Source organism: Drosophila hydei, unplaced genomic scaffold (assembly GCF_003285905.1).
Source record: "Drosophila hydei strain 15085-1641.00,03,60 unplaced genomic scaffold, DhydRS2 tig00008134-arrow-pilon, whole genome shotgun sequence".
In the NCBI taxonomy this organism is placed as follows: domain Eukaryota; kingdom Metazoa; phylum Arthropoda; class Insecta; order Diptera; family Drosophilidae; genus Drosophila; species Drosophila hydei.
The window spans coordinates 1,245,398-1,267,944 of record NW_022045843.1 but is presented as its reverse complement, the minus strand read 5'-3'; the positions used below and the strand labels follow the sequence as shown (position 1 = coordinate 1,267,944).

At 40.5% G+C, this 22,547-nt stretch overlaps 2 protein-coding genes across 3 annotated transcripts; one reads left to right on the top strand and one right to left on the bottom strand.

Moving 5' to 3' along the window:
- Positions 1 to 11: 11 nt before the first annotated feature.
- LOC111592526 (FK506-binding protein 2) lies at positions 12 to 15,107 on the top strand. 2 transcript variants are annotated; one of them, XM_023304785.2, is made up of 6 exons: positions 12 to 107; positions 3,049 to 3,232; positions 13,912 to 13,957; positions 14,323 to 14,365; positions 14,432 to 14,619; positions 14,792 to 15,107. In XM_023304785.2, the coding sequence occupies exons 2-6, from the start codon at positions 3,051 to 3,053 to the stop codon at positions 14,969 to 14,971; spliced, it is 639 nt and encodes a 212-aa protein (XP_023160553.1). In that variant the 5' UTR covers positions 12 to 107; positions 3,049 to 3,050; the 3' UTR covers positions 14,972 to 15,107. The 2 variants fall into 2 exon arrangements, with proteins under 2 accessions (XP_023160553.1, XP_023160552.1); XM_023304784.2 differs by lacking the exon at positions 12 to 107 and adding an exon at positions 283 to 670.
- A 1,016-nt stretch (positions 15,108 to 16,123) lies between these two features.
- Positions 16,124 to 21,390, bottom strand: LOC111592518 (zinc finger FYVE domain-containing protein 9). The gene is made up of 9 exons (XM_023304769.2): positions 21,305 to 21,390; positions 20,947 to 21,027; positions 20,110 to 20,888; positions 18,491 to 20,057; positions 18,086 to 18,358; positions 17,009 to 18,026; positions 16,823 to 16,943; positions 16,592 to 16,756; positions 16,124 to 16,530 (listed from the first exon to the last, which is right to left on the bottom strand). Exons 2-9 carry the CDS (start codon positions 20,999 to 21,001, stop codon positions 16,378 to 16,380), a joined length of 4,131 nt encoding a protein of 1,376 aa, XP_023160537.2. The 5' UTR covers positions 21,002 to 21,027; positions 21,305 to 21,390; the 3' UTR covers positions 16,124 to 16,377.
- Between the last annotated feature and the right edge of the window lie 1,157 nt (positions 21,391 to 22,547).

Here is a 22,547-nt window from a genome sequence, read left to right as displayed (position 1 = left end):
AGCGCGTGAGCAGGTTGTGTGTTTTAGCTCTATCCTATTTTTATTTGTTGCTCTTTTATTATAAGCTAAGGAACATTTTTCATAAATTCGTTTGTAGCAAAATCAAAGTAAGTTGTAGAAAACAGAATCATAAATAAAAATATAAATAATATAATTGAAAGGTTTCATACGTTACATAAAAATAAGTTTTAAAACACTACATCTTTAGTTTCATATGATTTGTTTTCATATTCTCTTTATATATGACAGAGTTACCTTTTGGAATTTGACAATAATCTAAATAAGAAAACAAACAGAAAACAGGGGTTTTGACAGGGCTTTGGAGACAAGCGCCTAAAGTTTGTCGCTCAGTGTAAACCGTTTGAGAGCTGCGCGTGTTACTTTGATTACGTGGACAAGTGTTTGCCGCGTCATGCTCTCGCGCTCTTGTGCTCTGGTGCTCGATCTGTTTTTCGTTCACTTTTGCAGCTGTATTGGTGTATGCTGCGCGCTCACAAAAGCTCCCCCGCCGCATAGTAAACGTCGACGTCGTCTTTCAAATTCCAACAGTTGCCTTGCGCACGTCGATCGTAGCAGTTGTGTACCCGTTGCTTGTACCGTTAGCCCTATTGCTCGCCGTGTTAATATCCGGTATTAATTGAGTGGATTACTTTAGTAAATAAACGAAAAGGTATAAACAAACTAGACTACTTAATAAACACAGCTTGTGTGGTTGTGTATACGTGTGAATGCATAGAAAAATGCAGTTAATTAGCAACAAAAACAAAACGCAAATGATACAAAATGAAAGCATGTACTTTGACTAGCTGGCATGTCTTTTTCATTCATATTCACATCGTGTTTTACACATCAGCGAATGCCGCGACACAGCACACAGCACAGTCAGTGGCAGAGAATGAGAGAGAGTAAAGAGGAAAAGAGAGCGCGGGATCGCGTCAGCGATTGAAAGAAGAGAAAGGGAGCAGGGGGAGAGGGCAACGTTCCAGCCAAAGAAAACTTAACGAAACTGAGCACGAAATGTGAAGCCACTAACACCAGCGCTTATCTCCCGGCCGGCCTACAAAATTGATGTTGTCGTTGCTGTTGTCGTGTATAGCTAATCCCCATTCGTTTGTTGTTTTAATTAGTTGTATTTATTATCTTTGATGGAAAAACGCATGACGTGTGCCTCCTGCTCAGCTGTAAAGTTTTCATTTCATTAACGTTTAGCCGCAAATTATTGAGTCGAGTCATTGCATTGTTGGCCCAGGTAGGCTGCCTAACGGTAAGAGGCGACAGTTCAACGAACCAGGCTGTAATTGAGCTCTCAAATCAAACAAACCAAAAATAAAATAAAGTAAAAGACAAGAGCAAAGCAACCAAAGACAAGGTGCCAACACACGCAACTGGTTTTGCTGCAAACGCCCCAAAAAAAAAAAAAAACAAACACAAAAAAAAGAAGAAGCAACGATAACGAAATACAGCAAAGAAGTCAAATTCCATTCGCCGAAGATTGCATGCGCTTTAGAATTGGATTATAAATAACCAATTAATGAAAATTTAAATATATTTTTTTTAGAAATTTCTTAAATACCCAAATCTTTAAACAAAAAACTTTACAACTATTGAAGAACTCTCTAGATACGGGTTTTACTCATTTGTGACCCAGTTCGATCAGCTGTTCTTAAATATTTGCTTACGTTTCGATTTCTGGTTTTGCCATAACAAAATAAATGAAAAGAAGAAACACTGTAAATGGAAAAAATTTTCCTTTGTATAAATATTTAGACAAATACAAGAGTTCTATGTATCAAACCCAATTTTTTGTTTAATTTAGCATTAGCGAGAGCTACTATACTATTAGGTACTTGATATATAAAAAAACCACTTAACTTAATTTCACATGCTAAAAATAGCCGACTTTAGAGATCAAAGTACGAGCTAAACAACAAATTGATATAACAACAGATCTTATAGGGTAATTCGTAATGAAAGAGTCAAGCGTAGTAGAGAGTCCAAATGTTAATGTTGTTTTCACGTAATTGTGCCGTTAGCAATTGTAAGGTGCCATCTCGGGCTCAGCGGGGTCTTTTATTTAGTGAAAGTTTCGTATCTTTAGACATTGTGCTCGTCATTCATAGGCGAGCTTATTTGTTGCGAATCATTTTCTTGAAACGCTTTCTTCCAAAAGCGCATAAATCTTACGAATGACCCATTGAAAATGCCCAAGATGTCCAATTTCCAACTTTCATTTGCAATTTCAAAACACCTACACAAAACGAACTATATAACGCAAGGCGTTTTCGAAATCCAAATGCTGCTTCCATAATGGTCATCCGTCGCCTTTAAAGTTTTGCGGACATTACGCATACGCACAGTGAATACACACACACACGCTTGATGGCAATAATTTGCAATTTTGGCATTGCGTAATCCTCTGCAGTTGGATAAAACCTGCTTGGCGCTTCGCAAATGAATTGTACATTTGCATAATAACCAATTTTTCACTCTTTACTTAGTTTTGTTTTTTTTTTGTGTTATTCAAACTTTACACTGTGCATCCTCTTCTTTAATTAACTTTCAGTTTATCTTATGTAATTTTTGATTGATTTTTAAAATTGAAAACGAGATTTAGCCTAATTTTAACGCATAACTAAAAGTTAAAAGAATTTATAATAGTTTCCAGGAGATCTTTTTGTGTTTGTTATTCATAAAGTTTGAAGATTTCTTGTTTTAGTATAAAACAAAATTTAATGGAGATGCTTAAACTTAGTGGCGCTTTGACTTAAGCTTAATATTAATATTTGGTATACCTGAACAACTTATAAAGGCATTTTTCTTTTATATTTAATTAATATATTTTATATTTTATTTTAACAATGATTTTTACGTTTAATAACTTGAATCCATTCCCAGCTTTTACTTTTGCATTGAAACAATTTTAAAGCTTACCAAGCTTTAATCAGCTTAAATTGTTATTAATTTATTACTAGATTTTCATTTAATTTTTAAGTAATTCCCAAATATTAAAGGCAAATTTTAACTAAAATTAATTCCACTTATTTGCAGTCATGTTGAAGTCAATTGTGCTGTCCTGCCTTTTCGTGGCCTTGAGCGGCGTTCACTGCAGCGACCTGAAAGTGGATGTGATCAGTGTGCCCGAGATTTGTGATCAGAAAACGAAGAGTGGCGACTCGCTTACCATGCACTACACTGGCACGTTGCAGGCCGATGGCAAGAAGTTCGATTCGAGGTAAGTTCCAACGCGCATTAAAGCAGAGCTAACATTAAACATGTGTGTATGTATGTAGTGTCATATTTGCATGCACACGCACACAGCATTGGGGATTAAATGTGTGTGTGCCGCATAGGCCTCGCTTGGCGGCCTCATTGTCGTAAATTAGACGCCAACTGATAAGCGATCTCAATTGTTGGCCAGCATTTTCCATTCGCTTCTTTTTTGGCCTTTGCCAGCTGTTGTTTGTTGCACATGGCTTTATTGTTGCTGCAACGTCCAACGTCAATTGTTGCCGCCATTGCAGTTGCTGCAGCTTCCACTGTTCGGCCCATAAAGACAAGAATTTATAATAAGCACACATTATGAGCTTGATAGACACAGTTGAAAAATATTAGAAGCAAGAGTTTGATAACTCAATAACTTCCGCTCATTCGCTATCTATCTCTCTTTCTCTCTCTTCGCTCTGTCTCTTTCATTCTTCTGTGTGATTGTGTTAAATGACTCTTTAGACATTTACAGCTTATTAACACATGGAAACCATGTGGATATAAATTGTTGCTCTAAATATCGTTAGGTTTCTTTATTTTTCTAGTTTTAAATTTAACTTAACTTATCTGAGCATGCTTATATATGTATATATGTAGTATATATACTCATATATTTATAAAAAAAGGTCCAGCTAATTCCCAAAGGATTCTATCACTTTTTAAACAATTAAACAATTTTTTGCAAAATCCCATACTTTTTTTTAGAAAATTATTTATTATAACATAATTTTTAAGCTTTTTCTAATTGTTGTCTTATACATGATTATAGATTATAGTAATATTTATATGATCATTCAGTATAGTCGCCCCCTTTAAGCCAAACTCCGCTGAAATATACTTCTATTTTAGTAACTTAATCAATTTGGTTGCCGTTGCAATCGCTTCATTATCAATTTCATTCTTATCATGAATAATATTGACTAAAATACCATAAACAAAAACAATCAAATCTGCTTAAAATACAATATGTGGCATGTTTGTCCATACGAAACAGAGATAAGCAAGCGTTCAGCTCAGCTCGTTGCTATGGAACATCATAAATAATTAATTTTGTGGGCAAAGAGTTTAAATAGGATTTATAAAAAAATTATAATGTAACTTGATGAGAACATAAAATGCAATTAAGGCACTTTTCATATACATACAAGTCTGTGAGAGGGTCTGATATTTAGGGAAGTCACACGGGCAACCTACGTTGACCTTCTCAAGGTCGTAGTCGTGAAAAAATAATTGATTTTCAATTTGTTTGTTTTCACAAGTTCTGAACTTGGAAATAAACAAACACAATTTTGCAAACTGACTTCAAGTGCCACAAGATGCATAGTCATAGATCTTAAATTTGATATGGAAACTTAATTTTGATATTTTATTTTATTTTAATTTACTTTATGTATTATATCTTATCTCAGTCTGATACAGCTTAAAGCTTACTAAATTGAATATTATTTATTATTTTGTTTAGTGTAACAAGGTCAAAATTGTGTCTTTTGTGCAGGAAATCGTTTTTATAATACGATTTTAGCACATATGCTAAACAAAATTGTAAATGTCTAGGTCCTGTCTTTACCTGGCCAACACACACACACACACTTACACATCTGTGGAGTGAGAGTCACAAATTATGTGAAAGTTTGTGCTGAAAGTTTGCAATTGCTGTTTAATTTAGCGTGCTGCCAGCCAGCTTCGGCTCTCGACCCGAACTGTAACTCAATCAGTGCTCAGTCAGGGCTGTCCCCAGAAGATGTCCTGCTTTGTCAGCGTCCCCTTAGCAGCCACTTGTTGCTGAAGTCAACGTTTGCTAAATGCTGTCATTCTTCCTCCTTCTCTCTCTCTCTCTCTCTATTGGTCTATCTGGCTTAAATGCCTTGTCGCACTTAGCTGTAGCGACAGGCACTTTGCCAGGCTCGAGTGCAGCGAACGACGTCAGCTTTTGGTTGTGTATGCAAAAATTCTTGAGCAACACTCAGCCTGAAGCGTTAAATACGCTGCTTAACTTTGAGCTGCTTTTTATTTTGTTGAGCATTTTTGTGTTGAGCCAACGGCACCGGAAATTAGCTACCTGCTTGCGGCGCCTGCGAACATGCTACAGTTTTTTTCCCCTCGAATTTACTCCTGCTGCTAATTAAGCTGCAGATAGCTAAAGGGAAAGGCTTAAGTGCAAGCAGCACCGTGCTCTCTTTCAAACTCTTTGTGCATTTGACAAGCGTCTAAATGGCAGCTCAATTGCCTATTGAAGTGCCATTGGCAGGCAGGCAGCAGCTGAATGCTTCTTTATGCTGCTTGAATATCATAACATTTTGACAGGGACAACGCATGGAAAGGCGTATTTACAAGAGTTGGTCTTTAATCAGTCTGAGTCTATAGAATATTTCAGTGGAAATTAAAGTTAGAGTTGAATCAATGATAAGTTCTTGATATATGTTTGACTAATAGATACTCTGTATAATGTATATATAGCTGTGCTCATAGAAATAAAAGTAAACACAATTTAGTGATAAACGCAATCTTTTTAAAAACAATTTAAAACATATATTTAGTTCAAATTATTATTTAATTTTGTAATAAAAACCTTTTCATTAGGTTTATGCTTTGTGTAGTGCAGCACTATTTTTATGCACACTGCTGTATGGCTGATAGAGTTAAAAACCTTTCCCTATGACAACCAATAACAGTTTTCCCTTTCATTCACTTTCATCATCTTCCCCTTTCACCACTAATCTCTTAAAAAATTATATATAAATGTTTAACTTTAATTATTTCCACTCAACAATTGCCCCAAGCACACACATAAAAAACAGGCTGCAAATGATTGGAAAGACATTCGATTAGAATAGGTCTCAACATGAAAAATAATTGTAGCGTGCAGTCTGCTGCCTTGTGGCATACGTGCTTCGCAGGACATAGAAAGGATTAAAGGACCTGCTGCTGCTGCCCAACTAATTTCGCTTTGCGACTTGCTTTTGGCATCTTTTAAGGCACCGTCTGCAATTAAAAGTGGTAGGAGCAGTTTCTGATGTCGCTCAATAAGTTATTCAATAATGAGCGCGGAGCGAGTCCTGTCACGTGCCTGGCTCCTTTTATTTTCATTGTTTGTGGCTTGACATTCAGCTTGGCTCTCTTTCTCTCTCGTCCACCTGTCATTCGCACTGCCCCGTCACGTGCGCTCATGCTTTGTCAATGGAGCTGTTGCTGCTCCCATGCCAGCCAGCTCCACTCGACCAGCCTTTGACCCGCAAACCTTCATTTGGCTGGCATAAATAATGCAAACGTCTCGCTATATTCTAATCAGCCTGACGCGTAACATGAGCAGCCGGAGCAGCAGCAGCAGCAGCAGCTTCTGTTCCGTCGTCTATGATATATGTTGCTTATGTGTAGTTGGAGGGAGGAAGCGAAGCGAGTCCTAGCACTTGCCACGCCTATTTGAAGAGACCAACTCCGCCTCCATAGCCCACTCGAGACTGTTGTCGTTGTGCACGAAAAATTAATTTGTTAGCTGCTGCTGCCGCTGCCGCTGCTGCTGCTGCATGCAAAATTTGATACATTCTTAAAGTTGTCCCACACTAAAGGTAGATAAAAGGTTGCAGAGCGAAGGTACAAATACGCTTTCCGAAAAATGAATTTTTTATATGAATTTATTTAATTTATTGAAAACTATAAATTAAAAAATTTTAATTCAAACTTGAACTAAAAATTAAAAATTAAATTAAATTATAAAAAATGTAAAAACAAACAATATAAAATATATTTTTTTTATAAATTTATTTAATATTAAATTTCAAAAATACCATAGTTTAAGATATACAAAAACCAAATATTTTTTTTTTTAATTTGTTTATTAATTTTGAGTGCATTTTTAACTAAACTACATATTTTTGTAGTTTTATTTATTATTATTGCTTTTATTATTGCAAACTAATATATATTATGCCTTCCCCAAGTTAAATTTAATCAAAAAGCTTAGGTGGGCCTAAAATATAATTCGCTTCGTATTTTAAGATATATTATGACAGAAGCGAGAAGTTAGATAAGTCAAATGCCAGACAAAAAAACTGGCCAAATGGCAAAAGTGTTTTTCAAGGTTTGTTTGAATTTATTACGCATACGCCGCGTTGCAGATTTGAGAGTGGAAGTTGTGCAATGGCTCGCATCTTGTAGCCCATTAAAATTGCAATTTGCAACATGGCAAAAGGGTATGTACAACAACGGAAGCTTGGCGAAACTTGCAGCATGTTGCACGAACATTTTTTTTTAGTTTTTTTGACAACACGCAGACAGTCCGCCAGGCATGCCACAGCCCGTTGCACCGTTTGCCGCTCGCTTCCTTTTATAGTCATATCTTAGGCGATGTCGTCGTAGCATGAGTTGTGTGTGGCAGTAACGTTGACTGCGTCAAGTGCAACTTAATGTCCAAAAGCGGAGCGCGTAAAACAACTCGAAATACTGTAAAGTGAAAGTCTTTTTGCAGTTGTCGAGCCATTAGCCAAGGCAGACAACCTTGACTGTCACCAGTTTTTCGTCGTGCTTCAGTTTTTTGCACTCGACTCGAGCCGACAATTAGTATAGGCTATAAAAGAGATGAGATGTGGCCCTGACAACTTGCCACACAATGAGACATTGGGGCACCATTTTTTCCATTGGCCCGCTGAGGGCGTTAGGCTCCAGTGAAGCTGATTGACGCCTTGGCACAAATTTAGCATAGGAAACATTTATGAGTGCTTAATGACCAGCATGAATCGAGACTACGACTCCACGTGTGTGTGCACCACAAACTGCAGCTACATGCCACTAAATCTAAAAGCTCATTACCATGTGATACCATCAGCTGAAGTGGAGAGCAGTCTTCACTGAGTGCCGTACAGTGAGCCAGAAGACTACAAATTGTGAAAGTTTGCTTTATATAAATTTGAATTTTGAGGGAGGCCTTTGCTTAATTTAAATAGCTTTTGATTGGGTTCATGGATTAAGCTGTCATTTCATCAATGACTAATTAGCTTTCACTTTGTTGTTTTATTAAAATTAAACAGTTTTTGCTTTGTTCAAAGCTTTTGTAGCTAATCAGATGCATGCGCTGCAGCTTTCGTAAGTTTAAAAGCTACGTAAAAGTGCGTTAAGCTTTTGGATTAAAGTCATGTATGGAAATAGAATAAGTCTAATTGAATGTTGACTATAAGTGCCTATGACGTTAAGCTTTAAGCTTTGTTAAAGATTTGTTATATTTTATTTATACGCTTGTGATAATTTCTTATACCAAAAGCACTTACTCAGCTTATGCAATGTTAGTTATTGAGTCTATAAGTAAATATAAGTAAATAAATATGTGATTGGAGTATGCCCCAGTGATATATAAAGCTCTGTGGTTGACAAATTAATTTCGACTTTTAGTATTAGATATTTATAAAGCTCTGTAGAAAAATGTTTTGAGTCTTATCCATTAAATTTGGAGAAGTTTCATCTACTTCCATAGCTGCTCAATTGAAAGCTTTGCTTACGCAACAAATTACCATAGGTTTTAACCACTGTGCCAAGTCAAGCCCGAGGGGCAATTGCTGTAGCTGGTCGAAATTTGGTTTTTTTAAAATTGCAAAATGTCTTCAGTTGCTGCGCACATTCGTAGATAGCTTAAATAATTAATGTGTTGGCTGCGAAATATATGCACAAGTTGCACATATAAATTTCTTCATTTTGAGTGGAAGAAAGAAAGGCTGCAACAATTCGCATAGATGGCACGTGATGCTGTATGGGCTGCTTGGACTGCTTGGGTGGCAGCAGGCGCATAAATTTGCGGCACAAAACTTCACCAGCTGCGAATTGTTCGCACATTGACCGAAAGCCCAGAAGTCGAGTCAAGAACAAGACTGACAACTGCCGCCGTGTTGCACGTTAATCGCTGGGGCATTTCTTCTTGTTTGTCGCTTCAAAGTCTCCGTTGAGGTTTTGTGGCTAGCTTCGGCTGCTGCGTCTCTTCGTTTTATTTGTGCTGAGGCGGACGCATATTTGATTTTATAACTTCGGACAACGACGCACATAAAACGAGGTCATCAATGAATGCCGGCCCAGCAAAGGATTCAATTTGATTGGATTGTCTGTGATGTGGGGAGTGCGGCAAGTGGCGTGGTATGATTTAGCAGACAAACCCAAACCAAACTCTTCACTTAACTCGACTCTCTATCGGATTGGGAATCACGTAATGGTTACGGTTAACGGATGTGTTGCCTTCACTTTGCTGTGTGTGTGTGTTTTTTTTGCGCCCATTGAGCTGCATTTTAAATGCCCTCGAATGCATAAAAATTCCAATGGCATTGCCTCCGAGCTGAATGAAATCGAAACTTATTAAATATTTAAGTGATTCCTGCTACCAACCAGCCAGTCAGCCAGCCAGCCAGCCAGCCAGCCAGTCAGCCAACAAAAAATGAGTTTACATTTCTTGTTTGACTTTATGATAATGCTCGCCGCAACTCACGCAGAAAACGCTAGCAAAACGCCTGCGAAACGCCTGTGAAACGCGTCAGCTTTTGCGTAACATTTGTTGCACAACTTTTCAGTTCTTTGAAGCGCCTGTTTGGCCAGTTTATTAAATGAAAAACAACAACAACAACAAAAGTGGACACCTGTGCCAACAGCTCCTGCTGCGCTGACCTTTTGTTTGGGCATTGCATCAGCCATGGCGCCTCATCAATTTTGCATGCCCGGGGACACTGTGCAGGGTGAGCTGGCGACGGATACAGCTACGGATCTGAGCACATATATATATATATATATAGTTGACTGAAACAATCAACACATTTAAGCGATTTTATTAATTTATTCAACGCATTGCGCGCTCCTCTTAAATGCTTTAATTGAAGCCTAATGATTTGTGAAAACGTAGACCTGTTGGGACCTGTTTAAAGCGCGGCATTGGGTTGTGAAATGAAAAACTATATGAAAAACCAGCTAAAAGCTGAGTTTGATAGATATAGAATCTATATAAAAATTAGATTTTTGTTTAAGTAAGCATTGCTTCTGCTGATTGCTTCTTCTTCTGATCTGAAGGTATATTTCATAGCAAAGGAAAAGCTGCAAATAGAGCTTGGGTTTCATCTCCTACAAACCTCTTAGGCTCAACTCTGTCTATTATTATTATCAAACCGATTTTATTTGCCTCAGTCTCGCTCACTTTCTCCTTGCATAACAATTAACATTGATCAACGGCATAAATAGGGCTACGCGGCTTTATTTTCGTAACATTTATTGCTGTAAATCGCATAAATTAGCAGGATATGCAGCAGCAGCAGCACCCACTACCCAACTGCCAGCAATTTTACACAATCTCCCCAATCACCTGTGCGTGCCGAGTCAGTGAGAGCAAGAGACAGACACAGAGACACATGTGAGCTGCTATAAAATGTTCACATATTACTAGAAATTCATGGAAAATAATGCAATAAAAATTCACAGCCAAGCGTCGACTCGCTGCTACAACTGGTTGTGGGGTTGTGACTGTGTCTTAAAGGCCATAATCCCCACACACACACACACGCACACACATGCACATGAAGTGCCCGGCTTGTTGTGTGTATTACAGCTTGACATTTGCTTTCCTTTTTATACACTTGCCAAGAGAGTATACTGAAATTGAAATGCAATGTGTGCAATATAGTTGATATAGTTAGGTAAATATATAAAAATTTATATATTTATAAATTATTTGCATTAAAATCTTTGTAAATTAGAATAGTTGAAAGTCTTGTCTACACGAAAATTTATAACTGCTATAATTTGACTCGTAATTATGAAAAGTAATTGCAAATGCTTTATAAAAGTGTTGAAAATATTTTAAAAATCAATATTAACAATCTTCAAAACTGTCTTTATAAGATTCTTTATATATTTTTAGAAAAGTTTACTTTATGCTCTATGCAAGTCTTCAGAAATAGGCAAGAAATTATATTATGATGTATCAGCTATTAGTACGAAGAAATTAGTTTATAATATAATACTATTTATTAGATATTTTTTAAGGATCTTTATTTTGAACTCATAGCTCATATCGCTAGAGTATTGCGCTGTCGGTCATGCTGTGATTTAGCATTTGCTTTGCTACACTTTATTTTTTTTTTGCCAGACAAATTTCGTACGGTTTTTTATTTCATCAAGAGATTTGCCGCACTTGAGCAGGCGTGGTTAGACGGGGCGAGGGGAGGGTGGGCGAAAGCCGCAGGCGGAGAACGACGACACTTTGGTTACGCTCCAACTCCTTGCAGCACTTGAGGTAGCACTTTTTCGGTTGGTTGGATTATTCCGCGGGCAGCGCCAATCCGCATGCCATCATCATGAGCCGGCACAACTTGTGATTCCAAGACAACAGCAATGTAAATAAAACAAACAAACAACGCGAAACATGTAAAAAATGTAAAAATGTTTGCAAAATGCCCAGGAGATGCACATAAAATATTTAACAGACGCCGCAAAAAACAGCAGCAGTAGAAGTGGAGGTTGCAGAGGCAGGCAGCAAGGGGCAATAGAACTTGTAGCTAACTTTTGTCAACTCGCGCAATGGGTGTGTGTGTGCCTTGTTAATCATTTGTTGTGCCTGTTGCAATAATCTGTTAAAGCCTGACTGCTGCAGCTCTTTGGCTCATTAAAAAATGATCGTCAACTGGGGATATGAGCAGGGAGGGAGAGCGGCTATGCAGTCTGGGGTAACAAGTTCTTAACAACAGCCAAAAGTCGCAAAGTTTTTCAAAAAACAAACAACAACAGCAATCCTGAAAGTTTTCTTCCGCATGCCCAAGTGACACATTTCCAATTGCAAGTTCTTAGCCCAAGGGGCATCGCCAGTCTAGAGTGGGGAGCCGTTTATTATTGACTTACACGCTCTACAAAATCAAAGTTGAATTTCTTGGCCATATGCTAACAACAAAATTTGTTTACTATATATATACTATAGATTGTATTTTTAGATGTGTACTCAAGGTTCTGAATCAGAACAGCGATCTGTGCTAAACTTCGCTGCTTGAGTGACAACACTTCACGATGAACTGTTCAATGAGCTATAGTGAGCTATGCTACTCTTCTCTGAGTATCTTAAGGGATACTTGATGCGTCCCGAAGCACCAGATATATGAGCTAAAGCGATATAAGCTGCGTATTTCAGCTGATATCTCAGCACTTTTATTAAAAGCGAACTTTCTGCATTTTATTAGGTAAAGTTCATAAATGCATTACACCTATTCTTATATAGGAATTCCCTGAATTTCTATACGTTAAGGAACTATGTCTGTTAAATAGCCAAGAGCTGCTGTATAGTCGTGTTTGTCCATCTATCTGTCTGTTTCTAAGGCATCTACCCCATCAATCTTAGAGCGCAGTCGCTCATTTCTAGATTTCTAGATATATCTTAAGCAGTGCCTGCGCATATTCTGGTTATATCTTACAATATTATCATATATCAAGGTCTTTATATATGTACAAAACCATATCAATATCAGACTGCTTTATCTTTAGCACTATCTCAACATAGATATATGATATGCAACATGATAATTACCTAAAGCTTTTTCTGTTGAATTTGTTGTAAAAAATTATCAAAAATTGCGTTAATATTATAAATAATATTATGCTTTGAATACAAATAGTTTCTCTTAAAATTAATAAAATAAAATATGACATATCAACTTACTAAGAAACTCTTTTTGCCTTATATTCAGGAGAAACCTTATTAGCCTTTCAAATCTGCATCGTTTGTTTTATTTTTTTTTTAATTATTTCTATTTAAGTATTTATATTTTGCATTTATAGATTTATAGTTTTATACTATTCTTATCCTTATCTGTATAGCTCTGACTATCCTTTTATACTCTTTGCTATATTATATTCCTTTCCATATTTAAAGTTGCTTGCTAAACTTCACACCATCATCAAATTCCTTCTTCACATATTCCATATTCTTTCTCATTTTACATCTCTTCTTTTAATGTTCTACTTTAAAAGCCCATTCATATTGCTCCACCCACTCGTAAAGCACATAATAAGCATCAAATTATACGCCTCTCTTATTGCAACTGTGCCACATCATACATCATGCTCAAGTTCTATATATATACACAACAACAGAGACAGATAGAGAGAGAGAGGAGGCGGGGTTTCATGCATACCTGAACAGCTGATTATGATAAGAGTTGGACAGAGTATATATTCCTCAGTATTGTCGTAGCTCTAGCACCCCTCAGTACCGTTACAAATTAAAGTAATTCGCTTAAGTTAAGCATTGCTGTAAACCAGGCCATCAAACAAATAATTTCGCGTATGTTTACCGCATTTTACAACCCCCAACACCCAACACCCAACTCAAGCCACTTCCCTAAAAAACAGCAAGCGGACATAAAAAATGATGTATTGTTTCAAAATGTGCTTCTTTTTTATGTGGCATGCCTCTTGATTATGTGCGAACTGCAGCCAGTTGACAGTGGCTGTGTGTGTGTGTGTGATAAATGTGTTGTGTGTGCGAGTGTGTGTGTGTACTCCCCTGTCGCTACACCTTTTCAGTCAGAAAAAAAAAACACGTTGCACTTGAAACTTTGCGACTAACAAGCGTCTAACAATTTGCCTGCGACTCTGGCGCTGCTCATCTCACACTCAACTTCTCTTATTGCTTCACTCTTGCAGCTTTGACCGCGACCAGCCCTTCACATTCCAATTGGGCGCCGGACAGGTGAGTTAAACGTTTCAACTTGAATGGCCACAACAATTTTGTGGCACCTCCATAAAATGCCACGAAATTGAATCAATTTTTTGACTGAGTTAAATCAAATAAAATAATAAAAATATTAATATAATATAACATATATAAAAATATATTAATATTAGTAAATATGCTGAAAAATCTATTAAAAGTAATTGACGAATATATTTTTAAAAATAATAAAATATATTTTTTAAATTTTGGATATATACAAAATACTCAAAAATATATATATATATATATATAAAAAAAAATAATTAAAAATATTTTAAAACATTGAATAATATATTTAAGAATGTTATTTATACTAAAATATGTATTATTTTCATGCACAGGTGATTAAGGGCTGGGACCAGGGTCTGCTGGACATGTGTGTGGGTAAGTAGAGTACAAACAATAGTCTATATAGTGTCAATCTAAATAGTCGTTTAATCCTTTAATTAGGCGAGAAACGCAAGCTGACAATTCCCCCACAGCTGGGCTATGGCGATCAGGGTGCCGGCAATGTGATTCCGCCAAAGGCGACACTTGTCTTCGACGTGGAGCTGATCAACATTGGCAATGCCCCGCCCACCACGAATGTGTTCAAGGAGATTGATGAGAATGCCGACAAGCAGCTGAGCCGCGAAGAGGTAATCGTCTATGTATGGATCGCACTTTTATCATTTTGTACTTGTTCTACACTCTATATGTGATATATCCGTGGGTCTCGGTTCGTTACTAACCTCACTCTTCATAATGTCACGTTGACTATATTCATAACTAGCTATAATTTGTTGGCTTGTCTTGTTTGTGTCTGCTTAGGTCAGTGAATATCTGAAGAAACAGATGACAGCTGTGGAGGGTCAGGACTCCGATGAGCTGAAGAACATGCTGCAGGAGAACGACAAGCTGGTCGAGGAGATTTTCCAGCACGAGGATAAGGACAAGAACGGTTTCATCTCGCACGACGAGTTCTCCGGGCCCAAGCATGATGAGCTGTAAGGCTGCGGCTAGTACAAGTGCTTAAGTTATAACTATCTATAACTATCTATGTATAAATACAACAACAACAAAAACAATAATATCAAGAAAAGCAACGCGCGACACATGAAGAGACAACTACATCAACAACATATTCGAAAAACAATGAAGGAACGAGTGGACTGACGCCCCTTTAAACTCCCCCCAAATTTAGGGGCGCTTTTAGTGTTTTCCCCCTTCAAGAAAAAATATATGAAATTATTTTTTGGCAACATCATTCATATTTGTATATACACCATATACATAGACATATAGTATATGCATAAATATAGGATGTTAAGCGATTTTTATAACAACTCTTCCACTTCGATTCTGTGCTCCGGTTTGGTTTCCTTTGCGCACAACTGGACGAATGCTCAATGCCCTTCCAGGCCGTAGTTTAAATAATGTTAAATCCCAGCAAACTGAAGCGTAGAATATGCGTTATATCTTTTTTATATACATTTATAGGTTGTTATATTAAAGTTTGTAACTTATTTGTGTACGTTGTGTCTGCCAATCAAACATTTTTTTAAATTATGCGCAAAAGTGGAACATTAAATTTAATAAACAATTATCACAATAATTTAATAATGAAAATTGTGTTTTCTTACGAAAATTAGTAGTTGCTTAATGATTCTGTTTTTTATAACATATTCAAATTTCAATTAATGACTAATTCAAGTTATTCCTACAAAAATCCTACAATTTCTAACAAGTTTGAGTTTTGTTTCAAAAATTTGTTTATCAAATGAATGAAACACCAATTGATTTTAACAGTTATATAGTCATTATTTATATTCAAATCGAAAATATACAGGGATATAATAAAGAGAACATCATATACAAATATTAATATTATTTTTTTCTATATGGTTGCCATTTATCGCAGACAAAGTCCACGAAAATGGTTTAGGATTTTGCCACACAAAACGTTTTGAATGTAAAAAGACTGCCAAATGCCAACACCGAATTTCTGTTTTTGTTTTGTTTATAAAACATTGAAAATTACAAAAATATTTGCGTCGGCTTGTTAAGAGACAGAGGCGAAGAAGTTGTACACAAGAAATGAGATAAAAACAAACAAAACACCAATAGTATACATATATGCATATATATATATATATATATATATATATATATATATACGTATATATCATGTACTAATTATATACAGTAACTGCGCCATCGCTTTGCAGCCGAGGGAGAATACGTTAACGATTAACTGGATGGGTCAACACATGTGATCACTTTATAGGCTTACGTAGCTAGGCATGGTTAGAAATTTACGAAAGTATATTCAGCTTGTATTATATCGTGTTCGATGGATTTCAGGTGTAGGGATCAGCAATTGCACTAAGAATCGAACGAGGGGGAGTTCTTAGGTTTCAGGCGTTTAGTATGTAGAAAACTAGCTCCAATATAATGGGATCCTGTATGCCAGACGACTCGCCATGCAGCGTGGCTATCAGATGATTATCCAGCGCATTCATATAGAGCGGCGGCAGCTTAGAGCCACGTGCACCCGCCTCATAGCAGACCTACGAAAAACATAATTTAATAATTAACACCTTTTTGCGTAGATCCAGAGTTGCTGCTTACGTTCTCCTGATCTAGTGTGGCCCGCAGTGCCAGCTTATTAATGCCCGCCGCGGCAAGTAGATCGAGGAATGGCAGCAGCGCCATCGAAGCACTTCTGGCCAGCTGCTCGGCAATGCGTGTGATGTCTGCATAGTTGCCGCCATTTGTGGCATACCAATCCTCACACTGTGAAATTCAAATACAAAAATTATTACGAATATGTGCAATGACACCTTAAGTTCGTTAAGTTACTTTGACTATAAATATATCGCTCAAGCGTATTGCGTAATTGGTATTGGAATAGTTGAAGCTCGCGTGCACACGCATATTGGCCACACCATCCATGGGCTTCTCATCTATGGGGGACTTAACGCTGCCAAATACATTAAGAGTAAGAATTAGAACAGTTTCGCGTCAATAATTATTTCATATTCTTACCCCACATTGATTTCGCGATCATTGTCGACCCACTTGATGCTGACTATTTCACTCTGCTCATCGGTGGCCGCAACGGGACCGCACACGATGTCAATGTCTGTTTGATTGCGCAGCGCCTGACGAACTTCCTCCATTTTGGCGGGCATTATTTGGACCATCAGCCCATCCTCGACAATGCTGCACTTGCCGGAGAGACCGCTGCTGCTTTTGAGTGCCTCGTTCAGGACAAAGAAACTGGCGCCCGTCACTTTTCTCGGCTGGCCTTGTATATTGATTGCCTGCGTGGAGTAGGCATACATCTCGGAGCGATCATCGTTTATGTTCTGCATGCAGACCAAATGTCCATCAGCCACTTTAGAGAAGTTGCCGGCGAATGCGAGTATATGGTCGGTGGCATTGTTGATCGCCTTGATGACATCGTTCTGCCTATACCGCGGTATAATCACTGTCGTCTGCCGATCCTCCATGTGGATGTAGAGGCCGCGTATGGCGGGCAGTGAGTACGAATAGTTGCGGAAGTCCACCAGAAAATTGATAATCGTCTGTGCTATCTCGCCATAGACCGACTCACGATTCCGCACCGAGATCAGCGGACATGGATAGTAACGATATTGGGCGCCCAGGCGCAAGATAAGACGTAATGGCAAAACCTTGGCCCACGGCACCTCGTGCCGATGGATGAGCACGGCCACCAGATACGGACTCTCCGGCACAATGACGCCCTGCAAACACTGATACGTCGGCCGGATATAGATGAAGCCGCCATGTTCTCGAGAGCCCAAAAAGTTGGCACTACGCGGACTGGTGAAGGCCAGCTCATGTGTGCTGGAGCGGGCATGCTCTGCCTCCACATAGATCTCGTATAGATGCTGGAATATATCACGCGGCACCGTCGGACCGCTATTCGCAGCCGCTGGCGGTGGCTTAATTTCCAGCAATATGATCAACTCATCGTTGCCCACATGATGCAGACCGGACGTGGTAAAGTTTAGCACCCAGCGATTCATGCAGCAGCTCACTACAAGAATGGACAAAGGATTAGCAATAGTCAGCAATAGCTTAGGCCTGATTACTCACTGTTGACCACCTTGACCAGCACATAGAAATTGTTCTTCACAATGAACTTGAGCGTCTCACGCTGCAGACGCTCCAGGAGATCCGCATCGTTGCGCACCTCTTTGTATTCCACATCACAGTTGCTGCTGCTGCCGTTGCTGCTGATGCAAATGGGTGGCAGCGCGTTCTCCTCGTAGGGTATGAAGCAGCCCTGCGCATCGCTTGGCGGCAGTTTGCGTGAACGCTGCGGCTCGACCTTGCGACGCGGCGAGGTTTGCGCTGTATTGCGACCAGCTGTACGAAAGACGTCAGAGATTGGGTTAATAATTGATTGCTAATTGATTGCCTAATGGCTAGAGGCCAAGGCATGACTTGAATGGATCGATAATTCAACCAGTGTCATTCAAGCATAATTTCTAGTCTTACCACTTGAGGTTTGGCTGCCCGCTGCTGCCGCTGTTAGCGTTGCTGCCGCTGCGCTGGGCGGTATGGAGCCACGGAATAGCTGCGCCACCAGGCCCATGGTGGTGCTATTGTCAATACTGCTGCCGCCGTTGCCACTGCTATTGCTGCTGCTGGCGCCAGGCGTGGGCGGCTTTTGATTGTTGCTGGCTGCTGTGCCGGCGCCGCTGTTGCTGCGCTGCAGGCCGCGACGCGCCTGCTTGGCCTCGCCCCACTGCTGCTCCATGGTGCTGGCCAGCTCGCTGCCCGGCGCAATGCCATCGCTGAACATGACGCTCTTGCGCTTGCGCCCCTTTTTGCCATCCGAGCTGGAGGAGTTCGATGAGCTTCCATCTGTCTTCTTTAGCACGCCCACGGGCACAATTACGCTGGGCGGCGGAGCACCGTCGGCAGCCACCTGACGATGCGGCGGTATCGTTGAGCAATACTCCATGGGATTATTGGGATTGGGCGAACGCATGGGCGTGGGCGGCAGCGCCGAGGGCGGTGCACCCGCATAGCTGTCCGAAACGCCGCCATTGGCCTGCCGCTCGGTGAGGATCATGAAGCATTGCACACAGACCCGCGACTCTGGCTCATTGGCGAACTGCAGGTGAAAGCGCTGCGAACAGCAGACGGAGCAGAGCACCTTGCCACAGGCACGGCAATGGTGCCGCCTCTTGATCATCGTGAACTTCTGCTGGCACTGCATGCACTGGCCGGCCATATTGTCGGGCACCCAGATGGGTGGCACCTTGCCCAGATTGGCATGCGGATCACTATAGCCTACGGCCTCATAAATGGGACTATCGTCATCTTCTTCCCCTTCTGCGGCTACTGCTGTTGCCGTTGCTGCGGCTGCTGCATCCTCGGCCTGCGCCTCCGCTTGATCAGCTGTTTGCTCGCCACCTGGTGGCGGGGTCTGCCCAGCATTTGCCTGCTGACCTCCGTTTAGATCTAAAGTTTGTGGACGTTGTGGTCGTTGCTCTTGCGTTTCTAGCGCATCTGTAGCTATGCTATCCTCCTCCTCATCGATTACGTCATCTTCCAGTTTGCGCCCGGACAGCGAGTCCGTATCGCTTGCTGTGCTACTGAAGGATGAGGCTAGCTCCTCGGCTGCCGTCGCAACTACTGGCGTTGCCTCGTTTGCCCGCAGCTCGGCGAATTCTACTGTGGATGCCTGTGAGAAGTTGTCCACATTCATTTGATCCGCCGAGTTGGTCTCCTGCTCGGAGAGTATGCGCACCGATTCCTCTTCAGTTGCTGGCGATATGGAGGCGCTTCCATCGTCATCATCGTCTATCATTCCGTGTGGCTGGCGCAGACAGGAGTCAGACGAGGACGTGGAGGCAGCAGCTGCCTCAGTCTCCTCCTCAATGTCCGCCTCTACCTCTTGCAGCATGCTATCCAGCTCCGTGTCTGAGATCTCATCCATGGTGGAGCAAAAGGTCAGCGGCTGACTACGTTTGGGCGCCTGCTCCAATTGCTGCTGCAGCTCCTGTTCCGCCTGCTGCTTCGTTTGCTGCTCTTGTGCTGGATTTGTCTGGTTCATCTGAATAAGTTTGCTTTAAAATTGGAAACTTGCCCATGTTTTCTTCACTTACCACAGGCAAAATGTGCACGTTGCCACCTGCGCCACGCGCCTGACTCTGGGTGTCCAGATCCGTGCTCGTTTCCTCGGATAACTCGTTGAGCACTTTGCCCAGAGCCGACGAGGCTGTCACTTCACAGGGCAAGATCGACTGCGATTCTGTGGTATTAGTATTCGTTATGGATATGGATGAGAGGCCTGTGGCCAAATCCTCCACAACAGCCGGAGCCACTTGTTGTTCCAGCTGCTGATCCAGTTCGCTGTTGGCTTTGGGCGGCAGCTCTAGTGCACTTGGCTTATCGCTTTGAGGCGGCGTGCTGAGCTCTTCTTGCTCCTCCGAGTTGCTCACATTGCCGGGAGATGGGCCCGAGGAGAAGGTGGAGCAGGACGAGGTTGTGAGCGATTCGGTGGAGGAGACATTTCCATCCTTTGACTTCGCCTCGCTAAACTTGTTTATGTCCTCGTGCCTGGCCAGCTCCTCTTCCTCGTCATCCTCCTCCACCTCCTGTTCTTCTACCTCATCATCCAGCTGCTCGGGCTCTTGCTCCTCCCGCTGCTGTGCTGCCTCCGTCTCCCAATTATAGCTCTCATGCGCCTGCATCCCGGTTGCCAGCGATTGAACGTTGTTTCGGTAGTCATTGAGGCTATTGAACACCTGAGAGACGCCCACAAAGTTTTTGGCTGCGCCCGCGCTGCCATCACCCAATGGGCGTGACTCACCGCCCACACTTACAGTTGCAGTAGCTGCAGCAGCAGCAGCGCTCGTTGCATTGCGGCTCAATTGTTCGTCCGCTGCAAAAATGTACAGTTAAGAAACATTCGCCGTTATGCACAACATTTATTTTCGCACCTTTAAGCTCGGCTTCCAGATTGTCCAGGACCTGATCGATGTCCACCAGATCCATAGTAACTAATCGGCTAGCATTTAAGCCTGCAACGAAAGACGTAATAGGCAGCTGAGAGCAGCTTGAATTTTGGCTGAAAAATTTTTCACAGTTCGAACGTACGAAAGAGGAAAATGCGGAATGGGGGAGGGGATTTGCTGAGGGGGAACGAATGAAAGTTCGTCAAACGAGACGCAAAACAAGACAACAAAGCAGATTATGATTCACAGCGCTATTGGATGCGAAGCCTGTTGTCTGTCAATCAATTGTCTTATCAGCGTTTATACTGTACATCCATTTTCGGCCGAAAATTAACGGAATTACCTTGTTTACCCACTTCTTTTTGTTTAATTTTTCTTGCAAAATATGTTCGAAATGGATGCGCAGTGTGACTGTATGAAGCTACTGCATAAATACCAAGGACTGATAGGGGCCTACGTTGAAAAGCCTAAATGGTGTACATTTCGTGGTATTATTATGTGCATTTAAAAAATACCAAAATTTGCGCGCATGGTCAGCCTAACCGCTGTGTACTCTGTTAGTTAACATAGGCCGTTAACATTAGTCGAAAAAAAACCGTCGAAGGTGTCGGACGCGGGAGTATTGCGCGTTCTCAGTTCAAGTGTAAAGAAATTTAACAATTTACTACAACGAATTTGTTGTAATTATATTAAATAATGCGGCACACAATGTGCAATTAAATAAATAAGGTGATATTCTACGCGAACCGTTTAATATATTTAAAAAACGCAAAATAAATAATTTCGTGTAGTGAAGCAAAACGCAAACAAGCAGCAAAAAGTAAAAGAAGAAAAACATAAAGAAGCCGCCACCGCTACGAACTGTGTCTCTCTCTGCCTGTGTGTGTGTGTTTGTGTGTACGCGACGAGCGTGGTTGAATGTGTGTGTTTGAGTGAGTTGTCTGTGCGTGTAGGTAGTGGTGTGTGTGAGTGTGGTGGGCGGAAAATCAAGTTAAAGCGCCCTCTATGCCAAACAAATTGCAGTTAAAATCGTTTTCAATTCAAACATTTAAATGCAAAAGCATTTGAAATGGTTGTATTTAAGCGCTAGCTGCTATTGTAATAGAGTTCTGCGCTCACCTACAGTTTACTGCCCACACAGATGCACGTACATAGCTATGAGACTGTGTTACACCAACAAACACACGCACACACACACACACAGTCTCGCTTAGAGGCAGCCATTCGCTGCTGCTTCTTCTTCTGCTGGCACCTTTTTGGTTGCGCTCTTGTCGCTCCGCTGTCTCATTTTATCATTTTTGTTTTGTTGCGCCTCTCTGTGTGCTGCTGCTTCGTGCAGTAATCTTGTTGTTTATTCTCCTTTACTCCTCCCACCGCTGCCGCCTCTCCGCTGGCGCTAGTTGCTTTGATTTAGCCGCGCGCGCACTAAAAATTGCTGTTAATTATCGAAAATTAAATGAATAAATGTGTTATTTATGATAGTCTTTTTCGCTTACTATCTAGCTCTTTCTCTATCACACACACACGCAGACGGCGCGCAATTGAATTGTTTTTGTACGCGTTCTATTTGAGTTTCAATTGATAAA